The sequence below is a fragment of the Brachyistius frenatus genome, unplaced genomic scaffold, assembly GCF_029030835.1.
Source record: "Brachyistius frenatus isolate BFR_SWC_R1_liver_20210118 unplaced genomic scaffold, ASM2903083v1 Contig_34, whole genome shotgun sequence".
Classification (NCBI taxonomy): Eukaryota; Metazoa; Chordata; class Actinopteri; family Embiotocidae; genus Brachyistius; species Brachyistius frenatus.
This window is the reverse complement of record NW_027210633.1, coordinates 2,939,746-2,965,052: the sequence shown is the minus strand read 5'-3', so window position 1 is coordinate 2,965,052 and position 25,307 is coordinate 2,939,746. Positions and strand designations below refer to the sequence as shown.

Here is a 25,307-nt window from a genome sequence, read left to right as displayed (position 1 = left end):
GTGTGTGTGTGTGTGTGTGTGTGTGTGTGTGTGTGTGTGTGTGTGTGTGTGTGTGTGTGTGTGTGTGTGTGTGTGTGTGTGTGTGTGTGTGTGTGTGTGGTGTGTTGGTGGTGTAAATGCAGGTTTTTACATGTCCCTTGTCCTGTAGTCATCAATCAGAGGCTGACACTGGGGAAATTAAAGTCTTTATGAAGGCCTATCTTTACAGCCTGCGCCTGTTGCTCCACTCATCAACATGAAGTATTTCAACAGCAGCAACATGACATGAGACTCTGAGGACAAAACCAGCAGCAATACAACATCACTGGAAACCAATCTCATGTCACCATATGCACATGCTTTGAATAAAAAGCTATCAAATGAAAGAGGAAGCTCTGGTGTTTATCTAAACAATTTTAATGTTTACGGTCTACATGTAATGACGCATTAAGGATAGAAATGGTCAATAATCACCTGTGATTTACTGCTTCATAAAATGTTTGACGCTGGAATCAACAGGTGCTCAGAGCTCTTTCTGTTCACACTGTTTCTGGTAAAAAAAAAAAAAAAAAAAAAACAAAACTGCCCAGAAACCAAAAGTAAACCTGCTGACCAGAGAGGCAGATGAGGAGCATTAAACTGCTTTTATTACTGCATGCTGCAGACACTCTCTCAACCATTTCGGTACTGGTTTGCTCCTGATTAGTAAGTAGAGTACTTTCATTAAAAATCAGCTTTTAAAGTAAGGTTGTACGTCTCACTGCGGCACTGTGGAGTGCAATTTGAGATCCTTACTCCACCCTCCTATTGCTCAGAGCTTCAGTCTTCATTATGATTACAGTCTGGAAACTCTGCTGGCATTTACGTTCTCTCAGCCACACAAAAGGGCGGACCAATCGGCCAACAGCGTGGGTGGATAAGTGCGAGGACATTTTAGTCAGGCATTTGTTTCTAAATGTAGTTCCAAGAATTGAACACAACGTAGGTCAGTGGTTAATGCCGCCTGGTTAAAGGTTGCTTCAATAGGTCTTTGCCCATTAGTACACTATGACTAGAAACAATTCCCTTAAAACCTGACAACACTGCTCCCACTCAGCTATTCCAGTAACTAAACTACACCACAGGCATGTCAATCAAACCAGACCTACAATGACTTGTGGAAAAAATTGATTGGCTTCGTATTTGATGCCACTTAAATGAGAGTCTGTAAAGCCAGAACTTTTTTGATACCAGCCCCTATTGGCCCTAAATGGTATTGCACTTTAAGGCTCTTCAACATTGGCTTCACTCTCTGGGCTCAGAGACTACGTCCATTTTTACAAACAGTCTATGAGTTTAGCAGTGAAACCATCTAGCCATCATCATCCTGCATGAGATACAAAACTTTTGAAGCACACCTTTCCAGTCAGAGACAGGTATGGGTGATCTTTGTCAAAGGCCACACTGGAGCAATTATGAAATAAACAGGCTTTAAAAAAAAATAGCAAATCCTTTTACAGGTAGTAGAAATATAGGTAGGCTATTTGGGCAAGTTATGGCCAAATAATCTAGCATGATGCTTGCAGACAGGTGAGACAGACACTGAAACTAAACCCTGCCCCAAAATGGGTATTTGGACAGGAGTGGTTCAGAGTTTCTTTGGCTGAGACACAGTACAGATGTAAACTTGCGTGCCACTACTGGCAACACAGTTTGCAATATGTCTGTCTCTTAATTTCATCATAAAGATATCTGATGGTAAAATCATTTTAAACATTTCCAGGAAAATACAAGTTTGCTTGTCCAAGCTCTGCAGCAAAACAGAAACACCAATCTGAGAGACGTGTGTAAATAAATGCTGAAGCCTCGACTCAATGGTTTAATATTCCAGAATCCCTTGCGAGTGAATTATTGCTAAAACTTAAAGAAATCAGATTTTCGTGGAATAATTCAACGTGAAATCCAATTTCACACGAATAAGACATTTTTACTTCATATTAATCCTAATTGACTACCAAACTATTTATATTGTTGAAATATAATCTCTTCCTTAAAATTTGTCTCATTCTATTATATAGATGAATCCACACATAGCGAACTTTAGAAGAAAAGACAACAGCGACCCAAATTTACAGTTAAATTTCCAGCAGCCACAGCCTCTATTTCAACAAACAAAAGACCACCGCTTTACTTTATGTTACATTAATGTTAACTGATGCTAACTAAGCCAGTGTCAAGAGCTGCGAGCGGCAGTCTGTGAGTCATCCAGTTAAACTGGGGTCTTTGTTCCCCCTTTTCCCTCATTCAGCCTGATCAACCTGATAATACTTGGCCTCTCTGATAGTGCTGTATCCCTGGGCTCAGGAAACAGGCTGACCACACTTTTAAGGTCAATAAGCTGCAGGACTGCCACACATTAGAAAGGCGGAGGGGAAGCAGGGAGAGAGAGTAAATAAGGAAGAGATGGCTCCAAAGCCTCACGCTTTAATGGAAGAAGACAGGAGAGTCGCCCATCCAGAATCAAAACCCCAACAGCTCCCAACGTCGAGCACAGACACACAGACGAGAGTTTTTTAACGCTGTGTGTGCATTCCACTACAAATCTCCTGAGATGAGGGTATAATGTAGAGGTGTGCCCATTATCTACTCCACAACCTGTGTGCACACATCCAGAGCACGTCCCTGCTGGAGAAGAGTCAGATAAAAGGCTGTATTGTACCTTAATACCTCAAATGAATGATAATTCCACCACTGCTGCATATCTTCATGTGCCATATGCCCGTAGGCAGCGAGCGATAAGGACCCCCTCCACTGCAGAGCCGCATGCATGAATTGCTGTTGCCCCCCCCCCATGTCCCCGCAGCCCTCAAACCCAACCAACCAATGTTACCATGGCAGCCAGCCACTATACATTGTAATTAGCTGGCCTAAATCCCCAAGACTGGGACTGGTTGGATCCGACCCACTGCTTCCATAGATTAGGACAGCCGCTGTCATACACGGGGCCTGAAGCCGTGCCTATCTGCGCACACACAAACACACACGAGAGGTCACATTCGAGCGCAGACACACCGACTGAACGCACCCACACAAAGAGATGCAAACAGCCGCACAACCTTCACTAATCCACCGGGTCCCGTAGCCCGCTTCCCACCTTCCACATCCCTCCGTGTGTTTGTAAGCAGGTATGAGATGATCAGTCCTTCACGTGTACCGTAGAGCTATTCACTGCCGACACACGCCCACGTTCAGCACAGCAGAAGTGTACAGCAACTCTACTGTGTGGGCACCGATGCCTCGGTGTGCCGCTGCACCCTCTGCGTGTGTTCGTGGGCATGTGCTAATGGAAAGTGTATCAAACCGTGCAGTGAAACAAAAGCGCTACGATGAGCGAAGCCATTAAAATGCAAGCGGCTGTGGATGGCCCTCAGGGCCAACCCCACGAGTGATTGTATACTGTCTATTTATTGCACTCTGTAGCCCAATTACGAGAATATGATGCAGATTGGAGGCATTGATAGACTTTAGGTATGTCACATAGAAGAGGACGCTGTGAGCAGCTGTGTGCAGCTCAATCAGGGCTTGCAGATGTTTTACATCACAATAACAACATAATGTTTACTTGAAAGGTTCCATATTGTATAAATTCAGATTTATTTTTTTAAACGGATGGTGAAAAGGTGCTTCGGACGACGGTTTGGTTATTTTGCAGAAGGGACCGTTTTTGGACGGTTCAGACTTACAGGCCAAATACAGGAAGCTGAGGCCAGCTATTGTTACCTATTAAAGAAGAAAAGAAGAAAAAAGACTTTCAGGTTGGAAAACGCCTTCAGTGAGGATTCAGACTGGAAACAACAAATATTTTGTCGGTGCTTGTTGTTAAAATGTAGAGGACTGACCGTAGAATAAGATCCAGGAAGTCTAGGTGCAATAACAGATGACTGGCTGATATCAAAAACACAGCGAATGTAATACTCAGACAGGATATACAACTCTTTTGCTGCTGGACTTTTCAGGCCAGCAGCTATTCCATCTTTTGTTGTGACAGTTACAAAGTAAACATCGTTCCCTACGAAAAAGTGATAAGGAATGTGCACGTATTTGATTGACCATTACAGCATTTTGTTGGATAACATTTTTGGTCTAGTTTCAACTTTTTTTCTTTTGAAAAATATATAATGACAGAAAGGGCTGTTTTTTTTCCCCCCACACAGCTGGTCTGAATGCAGCTTCTGTTGTTCACCACATGGAGGGAAAGAGAGGGACACAATCCCATGTGGAGGCAGCTTGTCTGTCCCTGGAGAGCTGATGGCAGGAGTGCAGGGAGAAAGAGAAACACCTGCACAAAGGAAATTGGGAAGACTACAACAAAGCGTGAATAAAAATAAAATAAAAAATAAAAAAGTCAATCTAACTTGAAACAGTCCGCTCCAGATTTCTGTCCTCTGCTCATACACACAACCATTAGCCAACTGCTTTATATCTGCCAAGCTGTAAAAGCAACAAGGTGTCTCACACATCACCAATAAACATCCTGTTTTGCCGTTTATGATGTAACCCATTGGTTTGGCAACTGACGTTTTAAAGCCTCCAGTTCGGCTTTTCTGCCGTCACCATCTTGGTTTATTTGGAGCCAGAAGTGACCACGTTTGGACGAACTGCGGCGGACTGAGCGGCGGATCTGACGGAGAACCAGAAGACACTACACCCACCCATTTATAGGAGGCTGAGTGCTCCCAAGGCATGTCAGTCAAACCAGACCACCCCCCCTGAACGTACCGCTTTTTGAGGCTGAATATCTAATTAATTATGGAATTATTTTCAGATGGTGGTCTATAATTTAATTAAATGACACCATAATGACTTGTGAAAAAAAAAAAAAAGACTGACTTAATATTTCATGATAGAAGCCGAATGCGACTCCATGGAGCCAGGCCCTCGAGGCCCACAGGGTATTGCAGTTTAAGGCGGAACTCGGAAGCTACGTCCACTTTTATATACAGTCTATGATTTACACACCAACATGCATAAATGCAAACGTATGCAGACTTTGGAAACAATGAGGCTGACCTTAGGGTTTGTTGTCAGAGTTTATTTGAAGAGATTTCTATTCAGTGAAACACGGGAAAGAGTGACAGGAGAGATAAGAGAGAAGGCAGGGATGCAGCATGATGGCCGATAAACTGAGAGAGCCGTCGAAGCACAAGGCCATCCGGCACAATGTGTCTTAGCACGCTGCGTACACACAGAGTGGGGAGAGACCTTGTGGATATCACCCCATTGATTCCGAGTTTGGCCGGTCTACAAAAGGCCACAGTTAAGTGGTGAATGAAAAGTGGAGATTGATGGGTCTTATTTATATAATGGAGGGAAAGTGAGAAGGTTAAACAAAAAAAACAGCGAGATGACGGGTAAACATAAATCAATAAATGTAATAAATGCTAAACATTTACAGAGGAAGGAAACAAGCATGTAGCTATCTGCTACCACTGTGAGGGCACAAGCTCGCTTCATCATAACCCCCCAAAATATACACCAATTTTTCTAATATCCCAAAGTCCCCTCTCTGTATACTGTACTCACACCAGCTCCCATCAAACACCTGTCAAAAGATTTATTAACCCTCCTACCTGTCCTTCCCACACCGAGGGATTCTCTAATGTCAAAGACCCAACTGGGCTGAAAGTGAACAACATACTGGGACCAGAATGCCAACGCTTACTGGGGCCATTAATATTTAATGCCACACACACACATGCATGCAGGCACAAGGGAGGACTACCTGCAGGTTTGTGGATTGTTGGTTTGACACCTTCTGATACAGGCTGTAAACATGAATACAGTCAAATCTATATCCAGGACTGAGGGTTGTTGTATGAGCCCATTTATTTTAAAACCCGATGTGATACTGGGTCTCTATGTGTTTGTTCACCTGAGTCTGGCTGGTTGTTGCTCGAGAGCATCCATCAGCCTTCTCAACTCACTCATAATGGCCTCATCTCCCTTCCCACCCCCCCCCCACCCCCTCCACCCCCCTCATTTTTTTTTTTTTTTCCCCCTCCTCGCCTCTCTTTTGCTCGACTACCCTGAATGCTTAATGATGGCCTCTGCCTTCCGGGAGCATGTAAACATGCCAGCCGCACTATTGGCCGAGGCAAAGGAGTTATTCTGTGCCGATTGGCTGAGGCGAATGGGGCATGGGTGGCAGAAGAAGAGGTTGGTGGTTACCATAGCCCTACAGGATGACTGCTGTCCACAGTAACACACACACACAGTAACACACACACACACACACACACACACACACACACACACACACACACACACACACACACACACACACACACACACACACACACACACACACACACACACACACACACACACACACACAGCTCCTGCCCCTCAGGACATGGTGCAGGTCCCCACAGACTCAACAAACGCAAACACACTCAGACATATGACACACCCTCTAACATCAAGCACAACAAAGGATTTCAGAGCTTCGCCCACGTGAGTATGGGAAGACATTTGGCACTGAAAGTAGAACCTGCCTCATGCTACACTTTGAGCTTCAATAAGGAGATTATTCGCCTACAAGTCTGTTGCTCACAGCGTCAGTTTTCTTCGCTGTGATTACAGTCTGGAAACCCTGCCAGTATTAACATTTGCAAAGCCGCTCTGAACGGTGGACGAATCAGTGTGATGAATTGAAGTCAACCAGTTTTTCCTAAATGTAGTCGCAGCAGCGGTAGAGTTAAAGGCTACTCCAATAATTTCAGAATTAAAAGACATCTGCACTCATTAGGATGTAACAACTAGACACAATTCCCAATGGAGGGTGAGACAGACCCACATATTCATTGGGGGGGAATTTAGGTCCAGTAACACCGGCCCAGTTAATTATATCTCGGCTTAAACTGGTGATTTGTGATTTGTGAGGGGTTGTGATAAACCAGGAGAAAATCCAAATTCAGTTGAACATGTTTTCTATTATTCCTTCATTTAATGTGAAGTCGGGGTCATACAGACCATAAAAAATATTCTTTCAAAAGCTCGCACAGAAAAACACCTGTAAGCACACACAGCAAGACGTTTGGGAAACATAAATTCACCCCATTTCTGTGAAGAAAAATTTCCCCTGGCTGAATAATTATTGGTTTTTATGTCAAATCACAAGTCAACATTTTCAAAAAGCAAAATTTCCAATTTCAACAACACAAGATGTCAATCTGTGGCAATTTTGCTAGCTAAACCGTCATCAGTACATTTCAGCAGCTGAAGCTCACAAGTCTAAACTGTTGGCTGCCATCTGGTCAGCACTCTAAATGGACGTATTTGCACTATTATCTGTATGCACCCAAACTGTTTTTATCGGTCAAAAGATTGTTTCTATAATAAACGCAGAATTGTGTATTTAGAAAAAAATTTATTCTTTCATTCAGAAATGATCACTGGAGAGTTTTTGTCTCAGTAAATCGTGCTAATTGCATCGTACTGTTATCGGAAAGCTAGCTAGCTTAATAAAAATGATTATGGAAAGACATTATAAGATTTATTACATTGGCTCTGATTTTAATCTACGTTTAGAAGCTAACATCAGAAGATAAAGTTCAGCCCGTCATCTAGCAGAGCACCTAGAAATCGTTTCATATCACCGTTGCAGTATTTAGACAGACAGGATTTGAATATTGTTCAGCCCTCGTAATACATTAGGTCTTGCTTGTTTGCAGTGTGTGAAGGAGCCACAACAACATGCTGAGCTGAGCCAAAAGCTTCATCTATTATTCACAAGGCTGTCACTGAGTGAACCCAGGCCACCGTGGTACAGCAGAACCCCAGCAGGGCGGGTAGTGTTGTGACTTAGTGCCAGATCGCCCCTTCACTCCTTTCAGCTGGACTCACTCACTTGGAACGCAAAGAAATTTGATGCGGCTGCCGCTTCGCTGCAGCTGCACAGTTGCTATAATCATGTATGACTGTGTATGACAGTTTAAGTTTCCACAGTTAATACTTACAGCAAAAATACCATGTTAACATGAATGCATCTTTTCTGTTGGGAACCCCTGCAGTTATGTAAGAGGTTAGGAAATAAACACAGGGTACAGAGCAAGAACACGGTCTCAGGTTAGTGGTAGCAGTCACAATGTATAACATGGGATGTGCACATGGTCCCCCAATAATATCTACAAAGCATCAGATAAATGCTATAAATTCGAGTTTTCCATCAGTGCATCTTTATATCAGACAATCAAACTGGGGAGCATCGGGTTCAGCAGCATCATGCAATTGTTTGTGGACTATTTTGGAGAAGTGACCATGAAGCCCATTACATAAGCGCAGGCTCTTTGCAAAGGTCCAATGGGAAGAAGATGCTGAAACCCAAAGCAGAGAAGCACAGCGTTAAAGAGGCAGCAGAGATGACTGTATTACATAACAACAGTGCTTAAGGCTGAGTCAGATTCTTTCTCGCTCACAGTATGTGTATGTGTGTGAGGACAGCTTTCATTGTTTGTTTCTATAGTTACAGGGCTTAGAAAAGAAGGAATGGATTAATCTATTGATCGGTATAATGGTGGAGATTGAACTGTGGGGAAGACAATGAAGACACAACACAGTTTCACTCCGACAAAGTAAAACCCCGACTCCGACTGCACATTTCATGTATAGACAGAGTGACTGCGTCACAATATGGCAGCAGCAGTAACACAACAGGATCTGAATGATTAATAATGGCTTCATCAGACATTTTACTGCAGTCACACAAGTGTTATTTTTTGTTTTGTTTTTGCAATGTATAAGTTATAAGTTCGAAATGATTTTAAATGTCTGCACTTCAGCACAAAGATGTTGACAAATGGGAAAGTCAGAGGAGGTTCTTGTCCTTGTTGCTGCACTAGTGACTTTTGCTTTTAATGACATTTTAATAATTCAAGTAAAACAAATAGACTAGCACTCCAGCTGTGAAAACACAGCACTTCCCAGTGAACCAGGGATTTAATGGCTCTCTTGGCTTCGATTGTGTTGTGTTTTTTTCTGTGGTCAAGCCACAATTCACATATCTTGAAACACTATCAGATATCATTGATTTGGATTTGTTTCTGCTGGCACTGAGGATACAGCCGTTCGCTGTTCACACACGGCGAGACAGAAGCTGAGAGAACAAGAGAGAGGGAGCTAGGTGGATTCGTCAAAATATATTTGCAGGCTGTGATAAATGAGACATCCCTGGTTGTATTAAGCTCCCCTAAGTGCTGCTGGGAAGCTGTCCAGAATCACTTTTTCTGTGCTCCCGTTTGCTGAAGCAAGCCGCGTGACAGCCAACTAACTACTAACATTAAACACTTAACGACAGAACTGGGACTGGGTCGAAGTCAGCCAGGAGCAGCTGGACAGCTGTGCAGTCCAACCTTTACATTACGGTTTATGTGCTGCAGAGGAGAACCAGACCATAATTTTGACATCCTGGGAAACCAGGTGGGATGAAATGTAGAGGCACAACTGTGAGAACTATTATCATCGGTTTCATGTACATTCAAGCAATTCGAAATGCAAATGCCACATAATCTTCTTTATTAAAGGTCCCATCTTACATAAATTCAGATTTACATTTTTTGTTTATAAAGCAGGTCTCCACGCTACATAAAGATAATGACTGTCAAAAATCTCTGTCCAAAGACAAATACACACAGACCGTATTCAGCAACTGTGCCATTTAGATGAGCTGTTTGGACCTCTGTAAAGTTTGTGATGTCATAAACTCACGCTGATGTCAAATATCTTTCCTCTGCGTAGACCACTGTCTAACCTCTTATGTGGAAGAAAGCACAAAGCAATCATTCCATCACAGAGCCAGCAAGCTACAAGACTAAACAAAACCTGTGGTTGGCTTCAGCATGCGTCACTCAGAAATGAGTCAGACAATCAGAAGAGAGGGTCACGGATATCGATCTGACATAAAGAAACAGACACAAAACAGCCTGTATTTCCAGAGGGAGGCTTAAGATGGAGATGTAAATTTAATTGAGATGGTTTTGGGACTTAAAACCACAAAATTATCCTTCTATGGATATCAAGACTGGAAATGAAACACTGGAAAAGTATAAAATATGGGACCTTTAAGACATCTAAAATCCTAACTGTCACATTAAAACAACTTCATAACTTCAAAATGTCAAGTTTAACAGTAACGTCTATACTATTAAATACATGGGTGTCTCATCATAATACAATAAAAGTGACTATAAATACTGTTTTTTCACAAGAAATCATGGATTTTATAGTCACATTCTCTTTCATGTATGCCTTGATGGTGAGATAGATGTTTTTTTGCGCCTATAATATAATAAAGATCCCCAAATTTTGATTTTCTGAGACGTAGGATTCAACATTACATTCATGTTTTTTACAGTTTATGATAAAAACACTTGTTGGATGGCAACAGGACAGGCAGCGGATTACTTCTCACCAGAAACATGTTATTTCATATTACTATCTGCAAATACTGACAACAGGAATTAGGGATTATATAGCACATATTAACCCTTTACAAACTACCAAATGGCCCAGCCTGGCTCACATAGAGATACTTTAGCATGGTTTGCTGGGCTGAACTCTAGTACTCTCCACCACACTAACAGGATGTACCAAAATGAGAAGAGGTTTTTTAATATTCCCCTCGGAGCAGCACATAAATTGGAGCCTTCCTCGCTGCAACCCGGATTAGGGAAAATAATTTTGACATATGTGCATGCGTATGTCTCTGCATGAGCACGTGCCACCTCTGCTCTGCCATGCCAAAATTTCCATATTATGGCTATTACATAATCCAGCTTTCCTTTGATGTCGCTTTAGCAGCACGTGGCACTGAAACGAGGCAGAGTCGGGTCTGGCTATTTCTGCTGAAGGTTACCGAGCAGGCTGCCAGAGTCGGAAGTGAGAGTCAGTCTGCTGCTCATGCTGGAGGTGGAGGTGGTAGTAACATTGCAGTTCAGGCACATAAGTGATGGACCGGGAGGAAAACATGCCCTTGAGAGTACAGCTTTCCTGTGAGATGGAAATTTAAAAGTCTAAAGCTCCTTTTCCACTGCCAGTACCGACTCGGCTTGATTCTACTCGCCTCTTCCCTTTTTTTAATTTGGCAAAAGATGAGGATATTAGCTTGCATTATTTGGTGTGATCTCCGTTGAGGTTCCAAGTAAGCAGAGCCGAGACTAAAAGTTGAAAACAGTACAGACCAATGACTGGTTAGAGAGAATCATCACGAACCCTGAGTCACTGCATGCTCAGCACCGTACATCCCTCACAAACTCACCTCTCCTGTTTTGTCTCTTTTGTCGGGCTGCCTCTTCTGAAACTATAATCGTCTCCTGGCTGTAACACACAGCTACATACCAAGAACCAACAACAGCATCCACTCCATAGTTAGTGTGTGTGTCGCATTGAAGATGACGTCACGGCAGTTTCATACGGCTTCACTATAGTAACGATGCCACATTGAGGGGGCTCAATCTGCAGGGGAAAACAAAATCCAGAAAAGCACCTGGTACCAAACGTGAGTCAAGTAGAGCCGGTACAGGCGCTTCAAAACGGGCATAAGATTAAGTGATTCACCCAGTATAAACTAGGGTAAAACAGTGCCAAAAATCATTTTGTTTATTTTTGTTGTTGTTTCCTAATGATGCTGCCTGTATGCTGTGCCCATATTCAACATCTCTACAGTTGTAAATTGCAATATTACAACAATATAAATAAATAAAACTCTAACCAAGATAAATCACTACTGGATATAATTGCTTTCTTAATTGAAAATGCACCAATAAACAGTATACAGGGACAAATGAGACACTACAAAAAACTTTTTTTTTGACCCAATAAATATTAATTAGAACTTCAAAAACATTCAAACCATTATTAGTTATCCTCTGTAGACTGCACTGGGATTCGGGTGTAAATATCAACAGGTTTAATGAAGTGACTTTAGCCCAACAGTAAACTCCAACTCATGGAGAAACTCATGTTTAGTTCTTATTCATTCAGTTAGTGCTGCTTTCCTTCCACTGATCCATTTTCCCCTTTTTGTTCACAACCATCCAGACAGCCTGCTTAAAATGTTGTGTAACGAAGGGTCTCAGGTCAGTGGTTCGAGCGATGAGGACAGGCTTTGTCCTATCGGATATATTGTTCTAAATCTGGGGCAAACTATGAAAGACAAATTCACAGATTTCTATCAGTGAAGGGCACAAATGGACAAAGCAGCTGTACGCACACCACTGAAGCAGCAAAGGAATAAAACAACGAGTATGATACACAGTAGTGGGTTGACTGATGGAGTAATGGTTTAAAGACAGAAAATGGAGAACTAAAAGCTTTTCAAATCAGATCATGGTTTGGAAAAAAAAAAAACTTTTACGCTGCTGCAAATTATTAGAAAACTGATTAACTGATGTGTGAGACACACTTGAGACCGTGATCAACCAATCCGATGAAGACAAGGAGAAAGAAAAAAAAAGAGGTGGGAAGGATGAGAGGAATATAAGAGACACACACACACACACACACACACACTAATAGCTGTCTGGGAGTCTACCACTTATACTGCTGACCGGACAAATGGGGCCGAGGATGACGGATGAGAGGTCTGAGCCGGAGATTTTGGTTCGCTGTGTGTTTGTGTGTTTACAATGATGCGAGTGCCGAAGCTCTGCACCTTCCATTCAGCGTGTGCAGCTTTTATTTCATTTTTTTAATTTATGTTTGTGCTGTGTGTGTGTGTGCATATTATTGTTTGTATGACTTTCAATATTTGCATCTGCACAACAAACACAGAGTTCTAAGAGGATGTGGTAGAAAAGGGAGGAGGACATGCACAGCGGAGATAAACAGAAAGACCTCAGCCCCTCGGGGGAGCAGTGCAGCTGTGGCTTTGAGCTTCCACTCCCACTCTAGTCAGGGAGTTAAGGATGCGCGGCCACTGCTTAACACCGAGCCATTAACACAGTTGCAGTGGGTGAAGAGAAAGGATACAATTACAACCTCAAGTTTAGTAATCAGCTACATAACAGAGGAGGCTTAAGTCCGGATGCAGAAGGGTTTATGAAGGGCGGGACTGGGGTCGTCATACACCATTAACCACCAGGTATGAGTCATCTTCCACACTTGTTATGTACTAGTGTTAGAAGTCAGTGAAAGGGCTGTTTCAGGGTCGGTGTGCCGGTACAGAGGAAGTACACTTAACGGTGGGCCTCGAAAAGACTCACAAAAGTGGTGGTGCATTGTTACCTCCCCGAGCGGAAGAGGGTCGCTTCAGCAGCCCTAAACAAACCAGCTTACCGACACAAGACACACACAAAGAGTACGAGGAGGATAAAGGACAGAGAAAGGGATGATGAAATGATGTGTGCATTAAAAGGATTGTGCCCTTTTCCCTCCGAGTAGGTTCTGATAAAGCCTGGCAGGAGTCTGTTGTAATGTTAATAGCTAGTCTCCTGGTGCACACATCCAGCCTGCTGCAGAATTTCAAATGTGTAAAAGCACATCAGGTGTTAAGTTATGATGTATTCTGCTTTTGCTCAGAACCAAAATAGCAAATATGAAAATAGTACAGAGGCTAAGTATACTGCACAGTCCCTGGTGATAGAAATGCATTGTCACACAGTTACACTGACCTGATCCACTTTTAGAAAGTGGACTAACGCTTCGACCGAGAATCCAGAGCTGAGAATATCCACGTCTACGGTGCATTCAGTGTCACTGAAACTTCACAGGACAAGTCGGACATACTGTAAAACATGCACATTCCTTCTTATGTTAAACAGTAGGACCGATAGCTTTTACGTCTGTATGCTACATCGGCAGTTAAAGCCTGCACGCATTTATCTTAGCTTAGCATAGAGAGTGAATGGGAAGACTCGGCAGGCGACTGCGGTTTGCAAGGCGAGGGTCACATGGTCGACTGTTGTGGCCAAGTTAGCACCCACAGTAATTTGCGAATTTGCTAAAATGTTTGTAGCAGGCTGTGTGAGTTATTATGGCCAACCCTGACTGTGTTACGTTCTTTAATGAGTTTTTATCTGGAAAAATGGCACGACTGACACATTTAAGTAGGAACAGGAAATTGAAAATCCTGCTTGTTGTCTAAAAATTACATTATAGCACCCTCTTAATTGTCAGGTGTTCCTCTCGGTATTCTTAAAAGAGCTGCTGGAAGTCTTAGGATGGGAAAACAATGTGAAATAATATAACTGTAATGTGATTTGGAAATCAGATGAACTAGACATTATGTAAGTTATGTGTATTCAAAAAAAAAATCAATACATACTTTGGATGGAGATGAGCTTACTACAAATCTTTAGTTTGCTTCCCTTGTGGTTATTATTTTTACAACTTAAAGTTTGCATAGTTCAAAACACAGTTTCTCAAAAATAAAAGGGGTGAAAGACGAATGTTTTACAAGCAGAAAAGCTGCAAGCAAAACGACAGAAAATCACCAACTCATCTTTTTACCGTCTCACTTTTCCACTGGGGTTCATGTATGAAGTAAACAAACTATATTTATCATTTTAACAAATGAGCATTCAAGGTGCAGAAAGGTAGAATTTCTTTTAATTTTGGGCAGAAGGTGCCTCCCCACTTCCTGTCTTTATGCTAAGCTAAAGCTAATCCTCGGTTTGTTATTAATTCAGCTTTAACGTAAAGACATTAAAGTATTATCAATCTTCTATTCTAGCTCTTGGCAGGAAAATTAAAAGTGTATTTCTTAAATAGTCAAACTGAAAGACTTTCTAAACACACAACAACAACAACAACAACAACAACATGTTTATCCCGCAGTCATTCATTTTCATAGTTCATCCAGGGAAAGGATAGACGTCCAACACTGATCAAATAATAATAATAATAATGAACCAAATCTTATACTAATGTTGTTTACTTGTAATTAACCAAATGAAACTCCTCCCAACTACAGTACATCAATACCATCACTCCTGTGCAGCTGCCTTGAGGAACTTCAGCAACAGCTGCCCACCAAACACACACACACACACACACACACACACACACACACACACACACACACACACACACACACACACACACACACACACACACACACACACACACACACACACACACCACCTTTGTTTCCCTTTCTTTATCACCCCACCTCTCTTATTTTCTCTCTCTCTGCAGATTAAGGCACGGTAACAATGGTGACACAGCAGAGCAAATCCCAAAAGACTGTGTCTAAAACTCCCAACACACACACACACACACACACACACACACACACACACACACACACACACACACACACACACACACACACACACCCCTCAACAATACGCCAACAGGGAATCACTGCTGTGCCTGACTGGATGTGTCTCAGCTCTGAAGTACAGCATGTAAAACCACTGCCCCAGATTATGTAAATTATCCTCATTAAAAAAAAATTTAAAAAACTTTCTTGTAAACACAGTTGAAAAAAACAAATCAAGGGCAGGCTAATTTGAGGGAGAGAAAGAGCCAAGGGATTTGTTTTTCCGCATCTCAACCTGAAAGTGCTGCTAACAGCTGATGTTAAAGCAACCCAGCGTACAGTATGGGACGTCAGACCGGAGCAGCAGCGCAGCGTGAAGATCACAATAAAGAGCGGATTAAATATTCAACATCACACAGCTTGTGTCCTCGATAGGATGGAACATAAAGTTCTACTTCCAGGTTTGTGAGCATGACTCACGCTCTCCTCACACGGTAAATCTCTGGGCTTCCCCTCCTGCCTCTGTGCCTACCAGCCAGCAAAAAGCATCACAACAGCTGATGTAAGTTGTCGTCACTGTCAGGGAATGAAGGCAAAAACATTTTCTTTTTTTTAAAGTGGGGAGGTTGGGGGGGAGGGAGGGGATGACCGTCTTGTTATAGACAGCCACAGTGATGCACACTAATTGGAAGTCCTGAGAAAATGCAAAGTGCCCGCCGTGTGCATGTAGCTGTGATTGTAAGGCGAAGAGGCAGTGAATGAGATGGGGGGGCGGAGGGGGGGGTTTAAAGCCGAGCACGCAGATACAGTAAACGGGAAGCGAGGAGCGGAGTCGATGGATGGATGTGGAGGTACGTACTGCTGTAGAGGGTGTCGATCCAGGAGAGCCGCGGCAGGCCACGAGCACTGAGGGGCTCCATCCTCCTTCCTGAATCCCGTATCTCAGTCACTCAGCTTCTTTCTGAGGTCTTCCCGCACCTTCTTTACGTCGCTCGCTTTTCACGTTTGCCCTCTTTTCTTTTTTTCCCCTTATCCTTGATAAACAGCCTTCATCTCGCAGGGAGAAGCAAAAAGAACCATTTGTGCGGAGGGGGTGGAAAAAAATATGTCAAAAGACACCCCGGGGTCCAACAGGCTGACGAGCGAGCGAGACGAAGAAGGAGTGTGTGAGTGAGAGGTGTGTGTGTGTGTGTGTGTGTGTGTGTGAGAGAGAGAGAGAGCGAGAGAGAGAAAACAACAGGCTGGAGACAGACACCACTGAGCGTTGCTAGGGGAAGGGAGAAGCACTCCCTCTCTCTCTTTGGCTTGCTCGCTCCTATCCACCCCTCCTCTCTCTCTCTCTCTCTCTCTCTCTCTCTCTCTCTCTCTCTCTCTCTGTCTCTCTCTCTCTCTCTCTCTCTCTCTCTCTCTCTCTCTCTCTCTGTGTCTCTCTCTCTCTGTCTGTCTCTCTCTCTCTCTCCCCCTCTCGCCCCATCTCGCGCCCTATCTCCCCCTGTCCCCCTCTCCTCCTCTCACCCCCTTTCCTCCTCTTTCCCCCTCCCCCCCTCCCTCCCTCTCTTCCAGGGAGGATTTCAGAAGTGGTGCATAATGACTGAACCAGTGAGCTCCATGTTATATGTGAGTTAACTGGCAGATTGTCTGACTGAGTGCCAGGTCCAAAGTTATTGTCCTTGTCTGCTCCTCTTTCTAATTTCATTTTCCTGCAAGTGTACACTGGGAGAACCCGACTTTAATGCTTATTGTTTTTGTTATGTTCTTCCTTAATTTAACCAGGTAAAGGTAACAGAGGTTTCAAGATCATGCGAGCTTAAAGATAATTAAAATGCCAAGAATAAAAAACATAACTGCTAGCCAAAGATAGATTTCCCTTGCTAAAAAAAAAAAAAAAAAGAAAAAAAAAGACATAAATAATTTGCATTGACAATTTTCCAGATTTTTAGGTAAATTCACTTATTTCAAGTCCCTTTGAGTATTGACGTACAGGTGGAAGGGACAGTGCACTTAAAACCTATTTGGGTCAAGCTTTGTCCGAGATAAAAAAAAAAAAAAAATCACTCTGCTATAGCTGCTCAGTTTCAGGCTATATTTATTTTGATTTCAAAAAGATATTGTTAATGGACATGAGAGGAACAGTCCAAAGAGAGATCTGGTTGCTTTCTCCTGAGGATGGTTCAGCGTCAAGTCCAGGGTTTTAACCTGATTTTACATTTTGTTATAAAGGTAGGTAGGTAGGTAGGTAGGTATTTACTTTATTAATCCCCGAGGGGAAATTTTTTTCGCTACAGCAGCATACATACAGAAGCAATAAGACAATAATAGAAACAATAGAATAAAATAATAGAATAATATAATAATAGAAAAGCAATAAAATAAATAGCAGTAAAAAATATAAATATAAAATGCACAGTATATACAGTACATTATATATCTATATATATTATATACAACAAACCAAGAAACACAGTCAACATATATATATATGTATATATATATATATGTATATATATATATATATATATATGCAGTACAGTATATATCTATATATATAATATACAAACAAACCAAGAATCAAAACAAAGACCAACCTAATCTAAATAGTTACATAAGAGTTCATATTTTTCATAAATACAAAATAGAATTAGAGCAGCAATGGTGGTCATGATAATAGTAAGCAATGAGGGACTTTCTAAGGGGTGTTTGATGAACTATAGTAGGAGCTGCACTAGATGATGAGCTCAAGATCACTGCCACACACAACAATGAGCTGCTTTGTGAGAAACAGAGTCACTCATTCAGTTGATTGAAAAAGAGAGAGAGAGAGCGAGAGAGAGAGAGAGAGAGGTTCACAAGTCATGTTTTAAACTAGTCCCATCTTCTGTTCCCGTGGCAACTCGCTATGCCCCCCTCGTCCACACAGACACACACGCTTGAAGAACATGAAAGAGACACACACACATACGTGTGTGTGTGTGTGTGTGTGTGTGTGTGTGTGTGTGTGTGTGTGTGTGTGCTGTAGAGAGGAGGCTGGACAGAGCTGAATACTGATGTAGAAGAAAGAAGAATGTACAGGTAAATGATGCTGGACAACGAGGGGGCTGTTTTTTGGGGGTTTTTAACAGAAAAAAGTTCATGATTATATTAGTGCACACCACCAGGATTACACCGACCCAGATTTTATGAGACTGTCCTCCAAAAAAGACCCAATAGGTAATTTTTTGGAAGCAGGAACGAGGGGTTTTTATGTTTTAAAGCTGCCTCTAGCAGTCGTTCAAATAATGTCAATCTGGTGTCTAGGAGAAGTGACGCAGTTCAGATGACGTCTATATGATGAGAGTTTTTCCTTGTTAGGAGGAGATAGGCTGAACGGATGTATCCATACGACAGTGGACAGGCCGGTGTCCGCCCGTGTTTGCAACCAGTCTAGAGAAGTTTACTGTTACATGACGACAAAGTTTGCATCACAAGAGATGTGGGAGACAGCTGTTCGTTTTACGTCTCCATCAACGAGTCGGGAGAAGTTTGCTGCTGCCGTGATGACGGAAGTTGCACAACTTTACACAAGTAGCAACTTAAACACACGACATTATCTCTACACACAAAAACCCAAACACAGTGTTTTCTCTGCCTGAATCTAAAATTGAAAAGTTTCATTTATAGAAAATAATAGACACTGAATTCGCATCTACTCTGTATATTCCTGGATGTTAGTTCATAATTATTTCCAGTGCAATATCTGTATTAGAACAACAAATCTCAAAGAAATACAGAAATTGGCCGCAGTACAAGCAAAGCCCCCAAAAAAATAATCTGCATTTTATCCTTATTATTTAAAAATGTTATAGTCTGATTTACAATTAATCTCTCAGTCAGGTTTGAACGGGGATATCAGCACATTAGCTCTCCTGTTGCATCCTGTTCCCAGAAACAGCTGACAGCATCCTTCCTCCTCATCAGGCCGAACTCTCTGTGTTTATGCACGCATGTGCTTCAGAGGAGGGCGATCACAGACGAGCATCATGCCAGCGGCAACAAAACCAGATATGAAGCTCTTTCCTCAAACCTCTGTCAGGTCCACTCCTCCCCCCCTCCGTCCTCCTCTAACCAGCATGGGGGAAGGAAAGAAGGGAGGGTTGAGAGGCAGAAAAACTTCAATTAGGACACAAAGGCTGACAGGAGGAGCCCCACCGCAGCTCTCCCCCCCCCGACAAGCAGAGCACCGGGCCCCAAGCACCGCTCTTTGTCTGGCAACACAGACCTTGTATGTGCCAGCTGGAGGAAACACACACACACACACACAACACACACACACTTTAAACGATAGGGCATCCCGACAGTCCCTCTAGCCAGAGGTCGTGTGTGTGTGTGTGTGTGTGTGTGTGTGTGTGTGTGTGTGTGTGTGTGTGTGTGTGTGTGTGTGTGTGTGTGTGTGTGTGTGTGTGTGTGTGTGTGTGTGTGTGTGTGTGTCTCAAGGCATTTAATGTGGACCTGCATGTGATAATGTGTGTTAGAGTTATTAATGAATATAAACGTGTCATTATGAAGGCGGAAAACCACCCTGGCATGAAAGAAACATGCACAAACACACGGAGAGCAGGTGTGCACACACAATTTAATGTAAAGGGAAAAGCCAAGCAGGCGAAGAAGAACACAGGGTCGATGAGTGGCACTTCATCAAAAATAGATTGATGTACTGTACAGCCTTACACCTCCTTTGTCTTAAATCTGGGACACACACACACACACACACACACACACACACACACACACACACACACACACACACACACACACACACACACACACACACACACACACACACGTATATAGAATTTGGGGTTTCAGAGCAAAGCTGCTCACCTCCTCCTCTTAAACACCTCATCATTCAAGAGGAATGGGCAAACAAAGAAAACTCATGTGACATGCCCAAAAACACACACACACAATATATATATATATATATATATATATATATATATATAAAATACATCAAGCTGCATGTTAGTTTTCCTGGAGCGTCAAAAACATTTATCAAATATTAATGAGCAGTCAAGCTGCGCAGTAAAAAGGGCCATTACTAACTGTCTCTACAAGCCTTTGCCCACCACCACCCCCTACCCAACCCCCTACCCAACCCCACCCAACACAGCTAACACAGTTGGCTCGGCCACTGTAGAGAGCAGCTGAAGTATCTGTCTGGTTGCAGATGTTGGGGGGGAGCAGTCTGCCTCTTTGTAACGCAACAACAAAGCTCAACACATCAGCGATGGTCCATTCTCCATAAAGGTCAACATTCAGCAACAGTGTGTGTGTGTGTGTGTGTGTGTGTGTGTGTGTGTGTGTGTGTGTGTGTGTGTGTGTGTGTGTGTGTGTGTGTGTGTGTGTGTGTGTGTGTGTGTGTGTGTGTGTGTGTGTGTGTGTGTGTGTGTGTGTGTGTGTAAGGACAGAGCCTTTGGATTGAATGGATGGATAAGATCTAGACCTCAGGCTCTCCTAGAAATTGTTTTTTCCCCGTAACAAAGTGTTGATCCAAAATATATATCTACTCATAGTTTCCTCATAGTTGTACACGCTTTTAATGAATTACATGAGTGTGTGTTATAAATGTGGGTGCAAACCAAAAAAAAAAAAAAGAGAATACATCATTAGTCAGTGCAGCCAGACTACAGCACAAAAAAAAATCTGTGGGAAAAAATCAATGCTGCCTTTGATCATGCATGTCATCCCACCGTGAGCAAACACCATGCGAACAAAGGACATCACTGGATCATTGTACTGCCTGATGCTCAGAGGCATATTTAGGCAAAATCAAAGTTGGAGGGACTCACTGACAGGGCTTACTATTGGAAATCTGTCTGTGAACTGTTTAATAAGCCACATCAATAAGTCATCTTACACCAACTGATTGCCATTGGAAAACATACGAGAAAGTTGAAAGTGGAAGTGGATTAAAAGCACCAAGAAAGTTATATTTCTTTACTGGTTGCTATAGCAACAGTTACACAATAATGTTGGTAACTCAAATTTCAAAGGTGTTGTGTAGAGTGATTGTTTACAAGATGAAACTATCTATGAAACAATCAGACAAAGGTGTCTAGAGTAAATATAAGGAATGTGATAATGAGTTTCATATTAACAAATAGTCATTAAATCATTAAAAAAAAAACAATAGCTTCCAAGACTATCATGTCTTAAAAAAAACATATTTTGTCTTGTTTTCACCAACACTTGGGGCTGTGTGGGGGATTTGGTGTATATCTGTTCCCAGGGATCAAACGATATTCACAGCAAGAATCTAACAGACAAACTGGGTTTAAAATGCAAACGTGAACGCTTCCATGAACAGGCTGTGAGTTGATCCACTCATTTATTATATCATTTAGCGGCTGTTGGAGGGGGGGGGGGGGGAACAACAAAGAGACGTTTTGACATTTAAATAAAAATTGTTTCAGGCTCTTATTTTGAAACTTGAACAGTTAAGATTTCCTGTCATGAAGCCTGGAGGAAGTTGGGGAGGTCGCTGGCAGACCTCTGCGGGTGTACGAGTGTGTATGTGGGTAATTAGGCAGCACAGCATCCCACCAGACAGTCAATCTGTCATCCACCATCCACTGCCCCCCCTCCATCCCTCCTGTTCTACCCAGATACCCCTGCCCCACCTCGCTCCACCAACCCCACCCACAGCTACCCCCTTTTTTACTCCTCTCCAACATTTCGACCCCGACCGTTGGCCTGGGGGATGATTGGGCGATGGGTGAACTGGGGGTAGGGTGTGTCCATCTCCGGGGAGAGGTGGCAGTGTGTGAGTGTGTGTTGCGCCCTATCTTTCCCCCTCTGCTACTCTTGGCTTGACACTGAAACGCCAACTAGTTGATGAGAATAAAATAAACCGGAAATTTTTTAATAAAAAAAAACTCGCTGATCTGCACATCCTGTAAACCTCCCATACCCCCCCCCCCCCCCACACACACACACACACACACTTAAAAATACTTTCAACCACTGGTTAGTGTGCGTACGTAGGGCTGTGCGTGCATGCACACACACACGCGCGCACACACACACACACACACACACACACACACACACACACACACACACACACACACAGGAAGTGGACAGCTGTGTTTTCCATGCGAATGGCTTCAAAAAAGCCTAATGAAGCACTGGGGTGACACAGAATTCACAAATATACCACAAGAAAACTGACAAAGACGACGGATGGAAATGGCCCTCGTCAGATGGAAAATATTCAGCGAATGGAAGTGGGTTCTTCTTTCAAAATACAAGTCAATTTAAAGCTGGAAACATTAACAAAAGAGTCTAAAAATCAACCTCTAGAAAATTAAAAATAAAAGATTGAGCATATTTGAAAGAACTTATTTTTAAACTACACAAAAATATTTCAACATCAATACTTTTGATCATTAAGGAAGGAAATGAACATGAAAACACAGCTGCAGACAACTTATAGTGCACTCTGCAGTTGGTCAATGGCAACCGCTGCCAACCATTACAAATCCCATTCAGCCTCTTAATCAACAAAGTATGAAGCATGTAGTAGACTGAACACACTCCTTGGAAATTGACGATATTCTCTGGCTGTATGTTTTTCCACACATGCCTTTGTTATGAGGGGGTTGGGGGAGTTGGCAGCAGGGACAAGCAATGAATATGCATTATTAAAAAGGCCAACGTACACCAGTGATGAATGTCTGCTTGTTAAATGGGAATGCCTGAAATCATGTGGGGTGTTGCTTTATAGTTTGTTATTGTCTGCCAGTTGCTTTGTTTTTAAGTGAAATTGCCTGATGAGCCCCCAGAGGTTTTTCTTTTTATCTCTCGTCTGTGTTTGTCACAATCGCTGTACATTTCCTGCATCACTTCAGTTTATCTGTTAAATACAGAGTCATTAATCCAACAGTTATTTCATTGATTCCTCCATTTCTCCTCTGACATGCAAGTGTGTGTTATGAGAATAAGACCTTCACCAGCTTTTCTTTTCAATTCACAAAGCCGCTGGCTGCCCTGTCTGTGTGGGTGCATCACAGCATGTGTTCAGGCAGGCGAGATCTCCTCTCACCTCATTTGCCCCGAGCCTCCCCCCCTGTAACTCCTTCAGCATCCAATTATCTGGAACGAGCATGTCTAGCAGACCACTGTGACATATCTACGTGTGTGTGTGTGTGTGTGTGTGTGTGTGTGTGTGTGTGTGTGTGTGTGTGTGTGTGTGTGTGTGTGTGTGTGTGTGTGTGTGTGTGTGTGTGTGTGTGTGTGTGTGTGTGTGTGTGTGTCTCAGACACTGTTTGTGACTGCTGTTTCTTTATTAAGCCAGCTCCTGATTTATGATAAGATTAAGGTTGCTTAAATACAATCCTGTGCTTGTTTGTGTCAAGGAGAAAGACAGAGGATGGGACAAAGAGATCGAAGAAAATGTGTGTGTGTGTGTGTGTGTGTGTGTGTGTGTGTGTGTGTGTGTGTGTGTGTGTGTGTGTGTGTGTGTGTGTGTGTGTGTGTGTGTGTGTGTGTGTGAGAGAGAGAGAGAGAGAGAGAGAGAGAGAGAGAGAGAGATTCATCCCATGCCAGCTGAATTCACTTTGATCTATTGAGGTCAATGTGGAAATCATCTGAATCATACTGTGATTGGACAGACAACAGATAAGGAGCAGTGGCCCTTCACACACACACACACACACACACACACACACACACACACACACACACACACACACACACACACACACACACACACACAAGTAACTCTGCCCTTTATAGAGACAACTCATTCAAGCAAAGCCAACATCAGGTTAGATTTTACAGAGATAAAAACCACACATACACTCAAACACATTCACACACCATAAAGGAGGATAGAGAACAGCAAAGGTAATGATGTCTAAATAAAGAACTACTGCACTCTAGTGTTTAGTTTCTGTCAACACCAGCTCTGAGGAGCAATTAAAACCTTTAGTGTGTGTGTAGTGGACAGAAATGTTATAATGCACGGAGAGAATTTAATGTGGGTGGATTTTTAAGTACAAATTTCAGATCCAAAAATCCATTAATACATTCTGTGTCAGATAAACAAGTGAATCTGTGAATGTCATTAATGGGAAAAATGGAAAAAGTGCTCAAATTCCAATCATTTTGAAATGCTACTTACAACAGTATCGTATAAGGTGGCACATCAGTGATTGCAATAAAGCTGTTGAACCCACAAGAGACAGATTAACAGGAGAATAATCAAAATGAAAGCAGCAGAGGCTGAACGATCCTCACATGGTAAATGGTCTGCACTTATGTAACACCGCCTCATCTTAGCAGACTGAAGGCACTTTACAAGTTGCCTCCCACACACCCACACACACACACACACACACACACCTCGCCTGCCATCAGGAGCTACTTCTTGCCTGAGGAGACTTCAGCATAAGAACAGGAGAAACCGGGTATTGAACCGCCAACCTTACAAGAAGTGCAACCCGCTCAACCATCTGAGCCACAGCCGTCCCATTTCATCCATGACATGATATTTAATCGTATCAATCAAGCTCATAATCCACTGGATCATATATTTCCCATAATGCAACTCTGCGGTCTTTCTTTATCTTCCTTCAAATGGAAGTCCGCAGCTTTTTGCAAGTTAAAATATCATATGGTTTATCCTCCAGATGAAAAAATACACTGAGCTCCTCTAAAGCCACAGAAAACACGATACACCTTTTCACAGGCTTCATTCATTATTGCTCACACTTAAATTGTTACAGCTCAACCATAACCTCTATTAAATCATTAATAACAAACTAACTAAAACACAACAGAATGAAAACAGGTACACCAAAGCAAAACTGTTATCATTACAGAGTCCACATGGGGGCGCTGTATCCATCTCCTCAACATTCCCACACTTCCACTGGATCTCCTCCTGTTACTTATTATTTCTGTGCAGCATCCAGGACCATTAAACTGTTTACTTCAGGGGGACTTTGTGGTGTGATGAGGGCACAGAGTTAAGGGAGGGAAAGACTAACCAGCAGCACTACTTGAAGGAGTCTCATCAACGATTTTCTCAAAGCCTCAAAGTTGTAAAGGA

General features: G+C 42.6%; 1 protein-coding gene across 2 annotated transcripts in view; it reads right to left on the bottom strand.

The window, feature by feature from the left end:
• abr (ABR activator of RhoGEF and GTPase) overlaps window positions 1–25,307 on the bottom strand; it is a 140,786-nt gene that overhangs the window by 101,749 nt on the left and 13,730 nt on the right. The window contains exon 1 of one of the 2 annotated variants that reach the window (XM_069700662.1): window positions 16,077–16,455. The exons of the other annotated variant lie outside the window; for it this stretch is intronic. Coding sequence (XP_069556763.1) covers window positions 16,077–16,137 — 61 coding nt within the window. The 5' untranslated portion in view covers window positions 16,138–16,455. Of the gene's footprint in view, window positions 1–16,076; window positions 16,456–25,307 lie in introns of those variants that run through there. 2 annotated transcript variants of the gene reach the window in all.